The sequence below is a fragment of the Priceomyces carsonii genome (genome assembly GCF_900007245.1).
Source record: "Priceomyces carsonii strain CBS4050 genome assembly, scaffold: Debaryomyces_carsonii_scaffold_5, whole genome shotgun sequence".
Classification (NCBI taxonomy): Eukaryota; Fungi; Ascomycota; class Pichiomycetes; order Serinales; family Debaryomycetaceae; genus Priceomyces; species Priceomyces carsonii.
This window is the reverse complement of record NW_026946678.1, coordinates 986,350-1,001,458: the sequence shown is the minus strand read 5'-3', so window position 1 is coordinate 1,001,458 and position 15,109 is coordinate 986,350. Positions and strand designations below refer to the sequence as shown.

General features: G+C 36.8%; 5 protein-coding genes across 5 annotated transcripts; 3 read left to right on the top strand and 2 right to left on the bottom strand.

The window, feature by feature from the left end:
• Positions 1-1,470: 1,470 nt before the first annotated feature.
• Positions 1,471-2,616, top strand: PRCAT00004848001 (nicotinamide-nucleotide adenylyltransferase; the record flags this gene model as incomplete). The annotated part of the gene is made up of 1 exon (XM_062954871.1): positions 1,471-2,616. One exon carries the CDS (start codon positions 1,471-1,473, stop codon positions 2,614-2,616), a length of 1,146 nt encoding a protein of 381 aa, XP_062811531.1.
• A 237-nt stretch (positions 2,617-2,853) lies between these two features.
• LEU1 (3-isopropylmalate dehydratase) lies at positions 2,854-5,178 on the bottom strand (the record flags this gene model as incomplete). Its single annotated transcript, XM_062954870.1, has 1 exon — positions 2,854-5,178. The coding sequence occupies one exon, from the start codon at positions 5,176-5,178 to the stop codon at positions 2,854-2,856; it is 2,325 nt and encodes a 774-aa protein (XP_062811530.1).
• A 332-nt stretch (positions 5,179-5,510) lies between these two features.
• On the top strand, positions 5,511-8,063 carry PRCAT00004846001 (cullin; the record flags this gene model as incomplete). Its single annotated transcript, XM_062954869.1, has 1 exon — positions 5,511-8,063. The coding sequence occupies one exon, from the start codon at positions 5,511-5,513 to the stop codon at positions 8,061-8,063; it is 2,553 nt and encodes an 850-aa protein (XP_062811529.1).
• A 150-nt stretch (positions 8,064-8,213) lies between these two features.
• SWC4 (Swc4p) lies at positions 8,214-9,926 on the top strand (the record flags this gene model as incomplete). Its single annotated transcript, XM_062954868.1, has 1 exon — positions 8,214-9,926. The coding sequence occupies one exon, from the start codon at positions 8,214-8,216 to the stop codon at positions 9,924-9,926; it is 1,713 nt and encodes a 570-aa protein (XP_062811528.1).
• Positions 9,927-9,985: 59 nt separating this feature from the next.
• On the bottom strand, positions 9,986-14,752 carry MMS22 (Mms22p; the record flags this gene model as incomplete). The annotated part of the gene is made up of 1 exon (XM_062954867.1): positions 9,986-14,752. The coding sequence occupies one exon, from the start codon at positions 14,750-14,752 to the stop codon at positions 9,986-9,988; it is 4,767 nt and encodes a 1,588-aa protein (XP_062811527.1).
• Positions 14,753-15,109: the final 357 nt, after the last annotated feature.

Sequence of the window (15,109 nt, the reverse complement as noted above, 5' to 3'; positions counted from 1 at the left end):
AACTGTGGAGCTTTCTTTTTGAAAGTATTCCTTTTTTGGAATATAACCAGTTCTTAAGTAACGTGGTTGGTGCCTGTTCCTTATTATACCTTCTTTCTCTTCGCTATAGATTGAGGCTATTCTTATTGCTTCATCCAAGGTTTTAGGACCTTTTAATCTTACTTCTCTTTGTAAATCTAATTTCAATTTAGATACATATAAGTATACTAATGTATTTGATGAAAAAGTATTGTCGGGTAGTTCTTTGAGCTTTTTTAGAAATTGATCGTTGAACTTTTCAATATTTCCGTAATGGTTTAAGTTCATGAGCTCATTAAATACTGTTTGGATATCGATTCTTCTTGAGAATTGATTAGTCAATCTTTCTCTGAGTTCCTCAAATGACAAAAATGGCGACGTTCTCTTTTGTTCGTCATACCAATCTTTTGCTCTACCTTCTAAGTTTTTACTTACAATGAGGATGAAGTTATCGTCGTTAAGGTCTTCTCCTTCAGTTTCATTTAATATTTTCTTGAAAAATGTGTCAATGGCTCTAGGATCAGATTCCCCTTCGTATGGCGTAACTCTAATCAGAAGAATGAACGTTTTACGTCTATTCTCTTCTTGATAATCCTTCATTTTTTCTCTCTCTTTCTCCTGAAAGGCTAGTTGTTTGGTCTGTATTTCTAATTGCTGTTTCATGGCGAACACGAGTTCCAGCACGCTTCTATCGCTCATCTTAGATTTGTTTTCTGATTCCTGATCTTAAGCAACGCTACCAATTGTGAGGTTTATAGGGAGTTCTAAATAGTTGTTTTAAAGGGCTACTATCGTACTTAGGTGATTTCTTATGAATACTTGACTACTCTAAGCTTGTGTATAGTGTGCTACTACTTAGAATCCCTAGTAGAATGTAATCTTCTACTATTGGGAGTATCTCGCGCTTATATACTTTTTACACTGTTTCAGATGTGTTTTGCAACACTCCTTCACATTGTGTGTACTTATAAGACTGATCCCTTACAAAATTAATTCCTAGTTACAGTGGCCGAGTGGTTAAGGCGACGCCCTGCTATCATCTAGTTGTTAGGCGTTGGGTTCTGCCTGCGCAGGTTCGAATCCTGTCTGTGACGAGTATTTCAACTTTTTTTTTTCTTTTTATTTTTTGAATTTTTTGCTCTCCTATCGATCCTTGCCGATATCGGTTCGTGGCCCTCCTTGATTAAAAATCGGTAGTAAACAAGGCTACGGCTGGTTAGCTCTTGATAATTGGCTTCGAGAAATATAGAAATAGTAATCGAGAAACTATTTAAAGAAAGCATTGGATCCTTTTTTAGTTTTCTTGCTTGTTTATCTCACTCACGCGATAACAAGTAACCGTTGTCGGTAACATAGGCTGACTAACGTTCAATTCGACCAGATAAAAATTACTAGGTTTTTTTAAATACACTAACGTCAAGTACATATTAGAATTTTAATTGCATAGAGACAATGGATCCTACGAATGATCCTAATTTCACGCCGCCATCGTTGAATAGAGACATTCAGCCACCGGCGCCTTCGTCGATGATTCCCGAAAATTTACCTATTCAGCCTTATGTTTTGGCTGATCTAGGAAACGCAGTAGATGCACCGCCTCCCCATCCTTCTAGAAATACAAAGAGACAACCAAAAGGGACATTTGAAGACTTTCAATCTAAGATCCCAAGAAGACATACTGAATTAGTGGATTCGTCTTCCGATGAAGATGAAGATGGAAACGGACGCCCCACAGTCTTACGACCAAAAATTCAGGTAATGTCTTCCCAAATCGCAGATCTAGAAGAATTACCGAAAGGGATCCAAAGACAAGCTACATCTTTGCTTGATTATGAGTTTCCTTCACACCGATTGGCGACCAACTTACAGGATAATACCAAGTATCCACTAGTCATCGTCGCTTGTGGTTCGTTTTCTCCTATAACATATTTGCATTTGCGTATGTTTGAAATGGCTCTTGATGCAATTACGGAACAAACTAGGTTCGAGGTTATTGCCGGCTACTATTCGCCAGTTTCTTCGAATTATAATAAGCCCGGATTGGCTCCTGCTCATCATAGAGTTAGAATGTGTGAATTGGCTTGTGAAAGGACTTCCTCTTGGTTAATGGTAGATGCGTGGGAATCCCTTCAGCCTAGGTATACGAGAACGGCTTTGGTTTTAGACCATTTTAACGAAGAAATAAATATTAAAAGAGGTGGTGTGAGGACAAATACTGGTGAAATGAGAGGAGTAAAGATCATGCTTCTTGCGGGTGGCGATTTGATTGAGTCAATGGGTGAACCAGATGTTTGGGCCGATCAAGATTTACATCACATTTTGGGTCGGTATGGTTGCTTGATCGTTGAAAGAACGGGGGCAGATGTTAGAAGCTTTTTATTAAGCCACGATATTATGTACGAACACAGAAGAAACGTCCTAGTTATAAAGCAATTGATATATAATGATATATCGTCAACTAAGATAAGGTTATTTATCCGAAGAGGGATGTCTGTTCAGTATTTGTTACCAAATTCTGTTATAAGGTATATACAGCAGCATAAATTGTATTATGATTCGGAACCAGTCAAACAGGTCTTGTCTGATAAGGCTGATTAAGTTCGGACTGAATTTCTTCGTTAATGTATAATAACTTTCATTTCAATTGTACCAAACGCACTGGCTACGTTTATCACTCTTATGTAGTTTCTTTCTACATACGCAAGCTTCTACAGCTAGTAAATAGCTAGGTTGACTTCTTGAATAATATATTCAAATTATAGCAAAATTAAAGGTGATATGCTTTGAGGAAATTAAACATGAAATAACAATACAAGCTACAAATTTTCCATTCTCTTACCATTCCTGAGCTTTGACTCCGAAGACTGATTTCTTTGATCCTTTAATAGGCTTTATTAATTTTGACCCACCTTCCATAAATGAAAACTTATCCCTTCTGATAGCTTCATACTTTTTGATATATTCTTCCTTTTGCAATGTCAAACCAATATCATCAAAACCATTTACTAAACAGTGTTTTCTGAATTCTTCAATTTCAAAATGGTCGATAATGACTTCACCGGTTTGAGCATTCTTGATCTGCTGATTGGGTAAGTCGACAGTCATTGGAATGGCGCTTACAGCAAGAGGATAAAGTTTCTCTTTTATAATCTCTTGAGGAAGTCTTATGGGGAGCAAAAAGTTTTTGAAAGAATTATTATAGAAAATATCACCGAATGATGGAGCAATCATACATTTAATCCCAAAATCCTTCAAAGCCCAAGGAGCATGTTCTCTAGAAGAGCCACATCCAAAGTTATTACCACTGACGACCAAGATTTGTGACTTATTGTATGGTTCAACGTTCAAAACGAAATCTGTTTCAACATCTTTATGGGTCTTTGCATCTTTCTTAAACCTCCATTCATAAAAAAGTCCCTTCTTTAAACCCGTACGTTTAATCGTCTTCAAAAATTGTTTTGGAATAATTGCATCAGTATCAACATTAGCTTTATCCAATGGTGCAGCAATAGAAGTAACAACCGTCAAAGCATCTAAAGCGGAAGAATCGGCCGTGTCAATCTTTGTCTTTTTGGCTTCGGGCTCATCATTAGGAATATCATATAATCTGTCTAACTCTTCTGCTGCGGTTTCTTCGACTGGCTCTTTTTCGTGTTCATAAACAGCATCCTGAAGAGCTTTGTCCTCGAGCTCAGATCCAATGGTAACAGCAGGTTCATCAGAATTGTCATAATCATATTCACGAATATCAGTGAAATGTCCCTTAATGGCAGCAGCGGCAGCCATAGCAGGGGACATTAAATGAGTCCTCGAGAGAGCCCCTTGACGACCCTCAAAATTCCTATTTGAAGTCGAGGCACACCTTTCTTCTGGATCCAAAATATCTGGATTCATACCTAAACACATTGAACAACCAGCTTCTCTCCAAGAGAAACCTGCACTTTCAAATATTTTGTCTAAACCCTCTTTCTCAGCCTGCTGCTTAATTAAACCTGAACCTGGAACGACTAAGACAAGTTTAACATTATCAGCCTTCTTATGACCCTTGGCGACCTTCGCAGCAGCCCTTAAATCCTCAATACGAGAATTCGTACAAGATCCAATAAATGCTTTATCAATTTTTATATCCTCAAGGGGTGTGTTTGGCGACAATCCTTGATATTTCAAGGCTCTTTCAATTCCAGATTTTCTCTCAGGATCTGAGACCTTTGCAGGATCTGGAACTGAAGCAGTGATTGGCAATGCATCTTGTGGAGAATTTCCCCAAGTTATAGTTGGTGCAATGTCAGCCGCATCAATTTTGACATCGATATCAAAATGAGCACCTTCATCTGAGTGTAAGGTCTTCCAATATGCAATAGCTTTATCCCACTGCGAACCCTTTGGAGCCAAAGGTCTTCCTTTCAAATATTTGAAAGTCGTCTCATCCGGCTTGATCATACCTGCACGAGCTCCAGCCTCAATTGACATATTGCAAATAGACATCCTAGCTTCCATAGATAAGTTCTCTATGGCTTTACCAGCAAATTCAATAACGCAACCAGTACCACCAGCAGTCCCTATAACACCGATGGTGTGTAAAATAAGATCCTTAGATGTAATACCGGGAGCTAAATCGCCATCTATAAGCACCCTCATATTTTTTGATTTGGCTTGTATAACAGTTTGAGTAGCTAAGACATGTTCAACCTCCGAAGTTCCAATACCAAAAGCTAACGCTCCAAAAGCTCCATGTGTGGAGGTATGAGAGTCACCACAAACAACAGTACTTCCAGGTAAGGTAAATCCTTGTTCAGGTCCAACAATATGCACAATACCTTGTCGGCTATCAGTCATACCAAAATATGTTATTCCAAAATCTTTTACATTTTGTTCTAATGTCTTCACCTGAGATTTCGAATCTTCTTGTTCGATGAACGAATCAATATCTTTAAAGTTGGCTCTAGATACGGTAGGAATGTTGTGATCTACTGTAGCTAAAGTACAGTCTGTTCTCCGCACCTTTCTGTCAGCATTTTTTAAACCTTCGAATGCTTGCGGCGAAGTCACTTCATGTACCAAATGCCTGTCAATATATAACAAGCATGATCCTGACTCATCATTGTGGACTACGTGGTCCTCAAACACCTTGTCATATAAAGTCTTCGGTGTACCGCTCATTTTGCAGCCTTTGATCGTCTTTGTATTAGTGAGCTTTTCCTTTTATTCATCACGACTGCCACTTGACTTATATATTGGTAATATAAATTTAGACCGGCGCCGTTTTCGCGCCGCTAACGGCCCTTTGCTTTGAAATTTTTCATCGCCAATAGACCGAAGCGAATTTGTCACAGTTGTGAGCGGCAATATGGAGAAATATAATAGCACGTGATATACATAACCTGTAAACTGCTAATCTCATTTACATATTAGACAAAATCAAACTTACTTGAGATTAAAGACTAGAGTAACATCGAAAACCATTATAGGACACTTTAAGAAGAAAAAAAATAATGCTTCCGGCTGGAGGTAGGCGATCTAAGATTCGCCCGCCAAGGAAGTCACTTATAGCATCGTCTGTTGGCGGGGCAGGCTCAGATGCTGCCTTGGATTATGAAAAAGCATGGCTGGTATTATCAAATGCCATCAACCAGATCCAGAGTAAAAATGTATCAAACCTTTCATATGAACAATTGTACAGAAAGGCGTACATACTAGTATTACGAAAGTTTGGTGCAAGACTTTATGACAACGTAGCGTCTTCAATAACGCAACATTTGTTACAAAGAAGAACAGAATTGTTAAAGTTTAGTAACGATAGCGAAGAATTTATGAAACAGACAATAGTCGAATGGGAAGAACATATGCAATCTATGAAGTTTATAAGCGATGTTCTTATGTATCTTAATCGTGTATACGTAAGGGAGCATAAGAAGTTACTTATTTATGACCTTGGAATCCAATTATTTAAAGATAACATTTTGAAATATAACGACAATGAAGTGGGTAGTAAATTAATAGAGATGGTGATCGATGAGATATCGCGGAATAGAAAAGGTGAATTTATAACCACAAAAATTTACATTACAAAAATTATCAACATGTTTGAAATGTTGACAGAATCTGGCCCAACTGATATACAGTATGGCGAAAATTATTATCAGAGGTATTTTGAACTGGCATTTCTATCAAGCTCTGAAACATTCTTTTATAAATTATCTCAGGAATATCTTAATTATGGTCTTGGTGCCAGGTACTTGATGGACACTTATCAGTTTATTAAGGATGAAGAGAAAAGAGTTAACTTTTATTTACCTTCTTCGACCTATCCCAAGCTTATTGAACTTATGAACAACATTATGATAATAGATAAAATAGACCAAGTCATTTGTTTTCCTCTTGAGCAGAAAGGCTTATCATATTTATTGGAACCAGTTTTGTCAAATATATTTGAAATGAAACCCATTGAGCACCATTATAATGAGCTTAGAACTCTCTACGAGTTGATTGGAAGGGTTGATCCGGATTACAAGTTGCTAAGGATGAGGCTCCGTGAGCAGATTATAAATCAGGGGACGCGAATGCCAATTCTTGTGAAAGAGTCATTGGCATCATCAAGTGCTAATACTGCTAAAAAAGCTTCTGCGAGTTTAACAGCTTTTGCAATAAAATGGATTGAAAGCGTATTGGAATATCAGAACCAATTTTCCTTAATTTTAAAAGAGTCATTTAATCGGGAATTCGTGCTTGAAGAATGTGTTTCTACAGCCATGAGGGACTTTATAACAGGTAACCCCGGTACTAAAAGGCCCAATAGCAACCCTGGTGCTCCAGAGTTGTTATCAATTTATATGGACCATTATATTAAGCAATTTCAGAAATCATCTAACGAAGTTAACATTGATCTTAGCTCAAGGGATGAGTTTTTGAATAAGTCAATATCATTCTTGAGGTTTATTCGGGATAAAGATGCCTTCGAAGCTCATTATGCAAATCATTTTGCGAAAAGATTTTTGAATGCAAAAGCAGGAAATTCGAAATTAGAAGGCAGTAAACTAAGTGACGACTTGGAAGAGCTTGTAATCTCGAGATTATGTGACGAATTGGGCACATCCGCCTTGGAAAAAGTAATCAAGATGAATAAAGATATCAAGCTGTCCAATGACTTAACTAGGGAATGGAGGAAACATAGCATAAAATCTAAGAAAGACTATCTCGTTGACTTAGAGTTAAAGATTTGCAACGTTTCTGACTGGCCAAAATCTATGACAAAGGACTACAAAGGCTTTTCAAATGATTTAGGTAGCGATGGTTTTTTATGGCCCCGCCAATTACGTCCAACTATAAAGGAATTTGAAGAATTTTGGTTTTCGGGTAAAAAGAATGACAATAAATCATTATACTGGTTCCCGAGGTTTGGGTCTATGGATCTTAGAATTACGTATCCCTCGAGAACTTATGAAATAAACATGTCTACTTATGCTGGGGTTATCATGTTGCTATTTGCGCCTCAATCAATTAAGTCAGACGGATCTCAAGTGACTGCATTCGAAGAACTTAAAGAATTTTCTTTCTTGGAAATCAAAGAGCTAACACACATACCTGATGCTGATTTGAGAAGACAGCTACAATCCATAGCCGTAGCCCCTCGTCTGAGGCTATTGATCAAATACCCTATGACGAAGGAAGTCAACGATGGGGACATTTTCAAATTAAATGCTGATTTCAAGTCCACATCACCTAAAGTCAAAGTTTTGACCGTGTCTGCATCATCTACTTCCAAAGGAGCAGACTCCAAGAAAACACATGAGGATGAAAACCAGGAGGAGGTTCAATCTGACATAACTGAGGGTCGAAAATTTGTAGTGAATGCGGCAATTGTGCGTATCATGAAATCTCGCCATGACATTTCACATAATGATTTGATTTCAGAATTAGTTAAACAATTAAGCAATAGATTTCAACCTCTGATTTCTCTAATCAAACAGAGAATTGAGGATCTTATAGACAAAGAGTATTTGAAGAGAGATGACGATGACAAAAGTATATACCATTATGTTGCTTAAGTAGGTAATTTGAATTTAAAGCGTTCTTAGGAGTACTAAGTTCTGTACTGTATATAGGAATTGTAAATTATATGATGGATTTATTTTGTACGAGCCTTTCTATATCAAAACTTTACTTGTTGAATAAGGTTTGATTACGTACGGAGCAAAATGTCCGCTAACGATATATTGGACGTCTTGAATGTTCAAAGAGATGAAGAAAGACAACCAGTAAAAAAGAAAAAGAAAGTTAGTGAACAGCCGAGTGCCAGGCAGTCCGGTATGGCTAGGGAGCTATATAATTTGATAGGACCCAACACGCCGCCTATTCATCTTTCGAATCCATCTCAAAACTCAGCGAAAGATAGGTTCAAGGTTCGGACAACACCTTGGAGTCGAATTGAATTTTCGCCTATTTCTGAGAATTCTGATAGACCTCAAGTCAAATTCAAACATTGGGTGAGAGGTTCTAAACAATTACTAGAGCAAGAATTACAAGGAAAACCTTACGCTTTCGAAAAATATAATATAAATTTGGATTTGCCAAAGCTTGTAGATGAGGCGACGTACAATAAGTTTATGGAGGATTTTGAAGAGGAAGACAGGAAGGCAGAGCAGGAACGAAAAGACAAAGAAATAAATGAAAAGAATGACGAGATTAAGGACTCTGAGGAACAGAAAACCGCTGGAGATCAAGAATCCTCGAAGTCTCTGAATGATTTGAAAACAAACGAGCTGTCAGGGAAAGATTCTTCGCCGTCTGACCAAGTTAGCCAGGATAAGGAAGAATCCAAGAACGAAGCGGATAGCGTAAAAGAATTGGATACCGAGAGAGGGGCAAAAGATTTACTTGGTGATAATCATGATTCGGAAAATGGAAAGTCAACGACGTGGTCCTACAATGATACAAAACAATTGTTTGAGTTGTGCCTGGCCTTTGATCTTAAATGGCCTATTGTGTATGACAGATTCGTTTCATCAATTGCTCGAACTCTGGAAGACTTGAAAGGACATTACTACAGGCTCTGTGCTAGGATATTGGAATCTCAGCCTAACTACAATGCCTCCTTAGTGGAATCTCTCAAGAGTTATTCAGTCTCTAAGGACAAAGAGAGGAAGCAATATTTAGAACGTCTTTTGAAGCGCACCCCAGCTGAGATTGCTGAAGAAGAATCTTTAGTAATTGAAGCTCGACGCTTTGAGCTTGCTGCAAAGAAAATGTTGATGGAGCGCTCTCACTTATTGACCTTGCTTGATTCTCCTCAGTCGTCACAATCAATCCAACAATATCAGTCGTCACAAGGATTGACAAACTTGTATAATAACTTGATGATAATAGATAAACATCAGAAAAAGAGGCAACTCCAGCAACTTCATAAATCCACAGTTAATGATCCTGTTCCCCCTCCGATACCCATAGCAGCATCTTCTTCCTTCAAAAAGGAACGCAATTTTCATACGCCTCTTCAACAGCATCTTGCGAGTGTTTTGAAGAACGGCCAGGTTCCATCTGTAAAACTGGAACCAAATGCAATACAGCAGATGTTAATGAAGAGACTTACGGTCAAAGAGGAAGAAGCTTACGGTTTACATTACCATGTCAATGAAAAAATGACTCCTGGAGTTGTTTTGAGATCTACACAAAAATTGCCAGCGCTCCAACAGCGTCTGTCTGTGCTTAAGTCACTAAATAATGTATTACAAGAACTTGATATCCCGAAGGCTGGTGGTAATACTTGGAGACCTGTAATGCCAACAAGGAAGACTATGTCTAAATATGATGAGCTATTGCGGTCGGTTGTGACTTTGCTAGATATTAAAAGAGGAAAAGATAGATTGGAATCGGAAATACAACTAATCAAAAGTCAAAGAGGGTTACAGTAGTTTTTATACTATGTATTTATATTATGCAGTGGTATGACTATTTTATGCTAATGATTAAATTAGAAGTCAAAATAAAGAGACTCCATAATTAGTAAGCTTTGTTTATTTGATAAAATGTTGAGTCTATCATAACTCTGTTCTGCCAAAGATTTTACCTGTAAAGTATCTTCTTCAAGTTGCTCTGGAGAGGCGTGTCTAGGGAATTCTATTCCCGATTCTTGGATATCGACTATTTGATAGGGCGAAAAAGTACATGCTCTGTTGTTATTTCTTATGAAATGACACTTAAGGGCATCGTGAATCATCTCACTTATAATAACTTGATCCTTATATCCATCATAGCGCAAATATATTCGTTCACATAATCTGAACACAGAATCCATTGCTTTAAATCTATAAAATTCAAAACTCTGTGAATCATTCTTCAAAGCTGGTATGTCAATTAAAAGAAAAAAAAATTCCTTGAAATTTGGTTCTGATATTGAAAGTTCGTATCCCTTAAATGAAGACCATACACAATCTAACAAATAAGATATAAGAATCCATTTGTTTGGCTCATTTAAATTGATAGCCTTGCAATAAATGCTAATAAGATGGTAAGTGACAATACTGTTCTGATTTGACATGAACTTGTTTAGCACTAATTTACTGTCTTTTTTCAAGAGTATAGCTGAAATAACTTCTAAATGCATGTGTCTCAACCTTTCCTTCATGGGCAAAGTATTTAAATCAATACTATCGTGCTCTTCTACCAGAATTCCTAATTTGCTGCACAACCTTTTGTAATGATTGCTCGACAGCACCATTTCGCTCAATCTTTTGTGTATATACTCAATCAGGGTTCGGCAAAATGAGGAAAACCACGTACTTGAGTAGTGATGATCGTAGTCCACATTAAGCTTTTTCATGAACTCTTCGATAAATGCTTTTTTCACTGATGGGGGGATTTTGCGACTCTCTGATAAATTACTGAAGATGTCCTTGACGAGTTGCAATTTAAAATTATCAGCTTGAAAAAACTTTCCACTATTATATATAGATAGCTTCAGTGAAGTTAAAAGTTCCGATCGTAAAAGTGTTAATTGGGTAAGTAGCTGCGGTAGGTATTTTGACGTCGAATATGATGCTAAATTTAGCATCAAACAGCTAATAACATTATCCATACACTGTTCTAATTTCGTGAATTTTAATAATTCGCTGAAAAATAGGGCCGCAAAGCGTTCTCTCAGATGACTATTTCCTAGATATGGATACTTTTGGAATACTAAGACGTTCCAGTTTTGATCAGTTGATGTATACGTGCATCGTATCCATATTTGAATTAAAATCTCCACTGAGCGCTCGATACGCTGTTCCTTTAATTTGTCCTGAAGAGGTAATCTACCCATATAGCTATGCAATAGCTTTAAAATCTGATCGTTAATTTTATCAAGTGAGTAATCAAGTGACTTGTGGGTTGTCTCTTTTCTTGATAACTCATTTAAGGTATTTAGTAGCAAAGCACAGAGATCTTGAGAAGCTCTTTCGGGGAGAGACTTTAGATTCAAGTCACTTAGTAAAATAATCATGTCAATTTTACCTTTCCCGGATTTCTCCTTCAAAAATGAAGTTTCCAAGACACGCATGAGCTTTGTCCAGATCTTCAATATACCGGGTACTTCATTGAAAGGAGGAATTATAGCATTAATTAAAGTCAAATATGACTCAAATGGTGTAGAGAAGCCCTTCATCGCAACAATTTTAGTATATTCTGCTATACCATCGACTGATAGATCCAATATTCCAATATCGTTCGAAAAGGCAACCTGTTTAATTAAGTCGTTGAGCTGATTCTTCAAGTCGACTGCTGACAATTGCAGTAAAAGTATAACGAAATTTAATCTGTTAATAAACATAATGAAATGCCTTTTATCTTTTTGGTAATTGTAGTGGCTTGAAATAAAAAGTTTAGTGATCAACTTCTTCTGGTTTGTACCATGAGGTATACTTGAAACAAATGAATATAGAAGGTGCATAAATCTTTCGAAGAAAGATGTCTCTGGAATATCGTCTCTGGTTTTCACTCTTCCTATAAAATCAGGCACAATCCATTCATCATCAAAGTTTGAAAATTTTCGGGAAGTTATGGAAGAGTAAATCAAGATTATCAACCTTTCTTCAAGATTCCATCTATGCAGCTGTGTTAAAGAGTAAACAATATCCAAAAAGTGGTTGTGAACAATGGAATTATTCTCCAATTTGCATCTATCATATATTTCATAAAAGCAAAGCCAATTTGAATGACTTTTGGGGACAAAGGTAGCTAAGAAATACACTGCTTCCAATTTTTGATGATTCGAAGCCAGCGACTTCATTTGAGCTTCATTGATCTGCTGCCACCAGTCATAAGTATCCTCTTGAAAAATTGCGAACATTATATATAACAAGCTGTATGTGTAGATTTTATCATTCTTCTCATACTCGGTGGTGAGCTCATGAAAATATTCTGGTCTAAAACTGTCAAAGAATGAGGACCAAAATCTTATAGCAAAGTCTTCAAGATGGCTTTTAGACTTATCGCGGCTGACGAATGGTGCATCATCTCTCATACTGAGAACACATAAAAGATAGTACAACATGAAAAATAAAGGAAACATCTTTAACTTACTTTCAGCACCTTGTAGATCCTTGAAATGCAACAACTCGTTAAGGATGGAGCGTGAAACTTTCCAAGATCGTAATCCTGGCGCTTCTTGCAAAACAAGATACCAATCAATTAGATTACAAACTCCTGAACTGACTTCTTGAAATAAAGTTGAATTACTTAATTCATTACTGTTCCGAACTAGTTGCAAAATATGAGAAAGTAACCGATCACTTTGGTTCTTAGAACCACGTTTATCGACTAGAGTAAAGGAATAACGTGTACCTTGCATTAAAAATGCCACGCAATCTAATTTAGAATAAACATTTTCTCCTTGCTTTAATCTAACAATTTGCCTCAAGCGGTCATTCATTAAACCTTGATGAACTGAGTTTAGTTCCAAAGAGGTTGATGTCATTTGAAGATGTGATCTCGTAGTTGATGAAAAACTTTTTTTATCCTTTACATATTTTGATTTACTCTCCGCTTCAAGAGCAATCGTAGATACATTTGGATCTCTCAGAAACTGATACTCTCCACTTAAGAGTTCCTTTGGGTTTGTCAATGTTTTTATGGGATCCATCATACCTCTCTCCAGAGACTTGCTAGGTGTATCCAGTTTACTCTTATCAATTCTTAAACTTTTCTTTTTTAAGAGCCCAAATTTGAGCGAATCCATTCTATCATATACACCTCTTTTTTGGTAAAATGACCTATTGAACGGATTTCTGCCCTCACCCTTTCTCTTAGAATTAGTTATATGATTTCGATTTTGTTTTCTTCTTCTATTTATTTTGACTGTGGATGATTTCCTCGTTGTAGAGTGGCTCTTTCTATTTTGTCTTTTCGTCTCATAGGCATACATTGGGTTAACAACATCCCATTCTGTGACAGAATCGTAGTCATCACTTTCAATTGCAGAATAAATTTTATTATTGGGCTGATCGCCTAAGACTGTATCAAAGTTTAAAGTATTGTATCTGTAATCTCGACTCTCAAAGTAAGAGTCTTTCAAAGAAGGCATGCTTTGACTTAAAGAAACCACGCTGCATTCGCTGTCATTTCCACTTTCACTAGAGATCTCACTTTTCGAATCTATTTCACTCTCACTCTCTCTAGCCGTTTTGCTTCGAGAAGAATTAGAATCAGAAAGCTGTGAATAAATAATTGGATGCATTTCCTCGTTTTGATAATAAGTGTTTTCATCCAAAAATGTGTCCTCTAAATCTCTCGACGATATCTTTTTACTAGGCAATGCTTTCTTCCGTATTGCAAGACCCTTTCTATGCTCTATCTCTCTTTTTCTTTCCTGATTTCTTTTTCTACTGGCATTCTTGTAAAGCTCAAGTCTTTTGGCAGATTCCGGAAGTACACCTCTCAAGATATTCTTTTCCTTTCTCAACCTGCCTCCAACGCGTACAGTTATCTCTTCCAGGGAGTCTGAGTCACTTGATGGATGAATTCCTGACTGCCCAAACAGATCTCTATTGGCATCACACCCTATATCATATTCCTCGTCTTCTTCTACGACGTTAATTCTATGGGTTCTAACTGGTGGCTCAAATAAACTATCTTCCAGATCGCTGTAAAAGTCATTGACATTTCCTTGGAATTTTTCCAGATTTATACTATGTTGGCTCGATAATGTAGAGTCAATATTTGCTGTTCCATCGTGTCCATGTCCCATTTCCAATTCCCCCGCTGCACCTCTACCTAGATAACTATAAAAATTTTTAGCCTTATATTTCTCTTCACTTGGATACAGCGCTTTCTTATTCAAGTATAGTCTGTTCAAGAATTTAAGAATATCATCCATGTTTTGATTTTCTTGATAAACCTCATTCAAACGGCCGATACTCATCAACCCTAGCCATTCTGCCTGATCAGCTAAATAAGGATGTGTACTTGAAAACTTTCTTTTTCTCAATCCTCTTCTTGAGTTATTTTCTATCAACATATCCTCATCTATATCATTCTGAACTGCAATCGTCACACCATCTTGAATTGTATCAAGTTGTGCTGTATTCGATTCTGAACCTACTAAAGCTTCAGAAAATTTTGATTTCATTAAGAGTTTCGTTGCTTCATTTCTTTCGTTGACATTAAGATTTGATAATACTCGCCGTAGTTTCTCCTTAGAAACAAAGGACGGCAGTAGAAGAAACTCCTCTTCGCCCTCTGAGTCTGGAATGTAATCATTCATATTAAAATCGACATTAACGCAATTCAGATCTGGAATGACAATATTTCATTAATTTGTTCTTATAGTAAGCCTCCAAGCGCACTCAAATCTTGTATCCCAAATTTATTTTCAAGAGATCTTATCACAATATGTCTAAGTGCTGAAATGCCAAATCTAATGCAACTTCACAAGGTAATGATGAATGCTTCGAGATTTAATTGGATTAAAACAACTAGGTAAAAGAACAAGAGAAAAATACTCAAAATACGCCTTTTTAATGTTCTCCTGTGGTGATCACAATTTAATTCTCAAAATAAAACAACACGCTAATTATAAATTATTATATTGAAAGAACAAAAGAATACGCGCCCAAAAGTA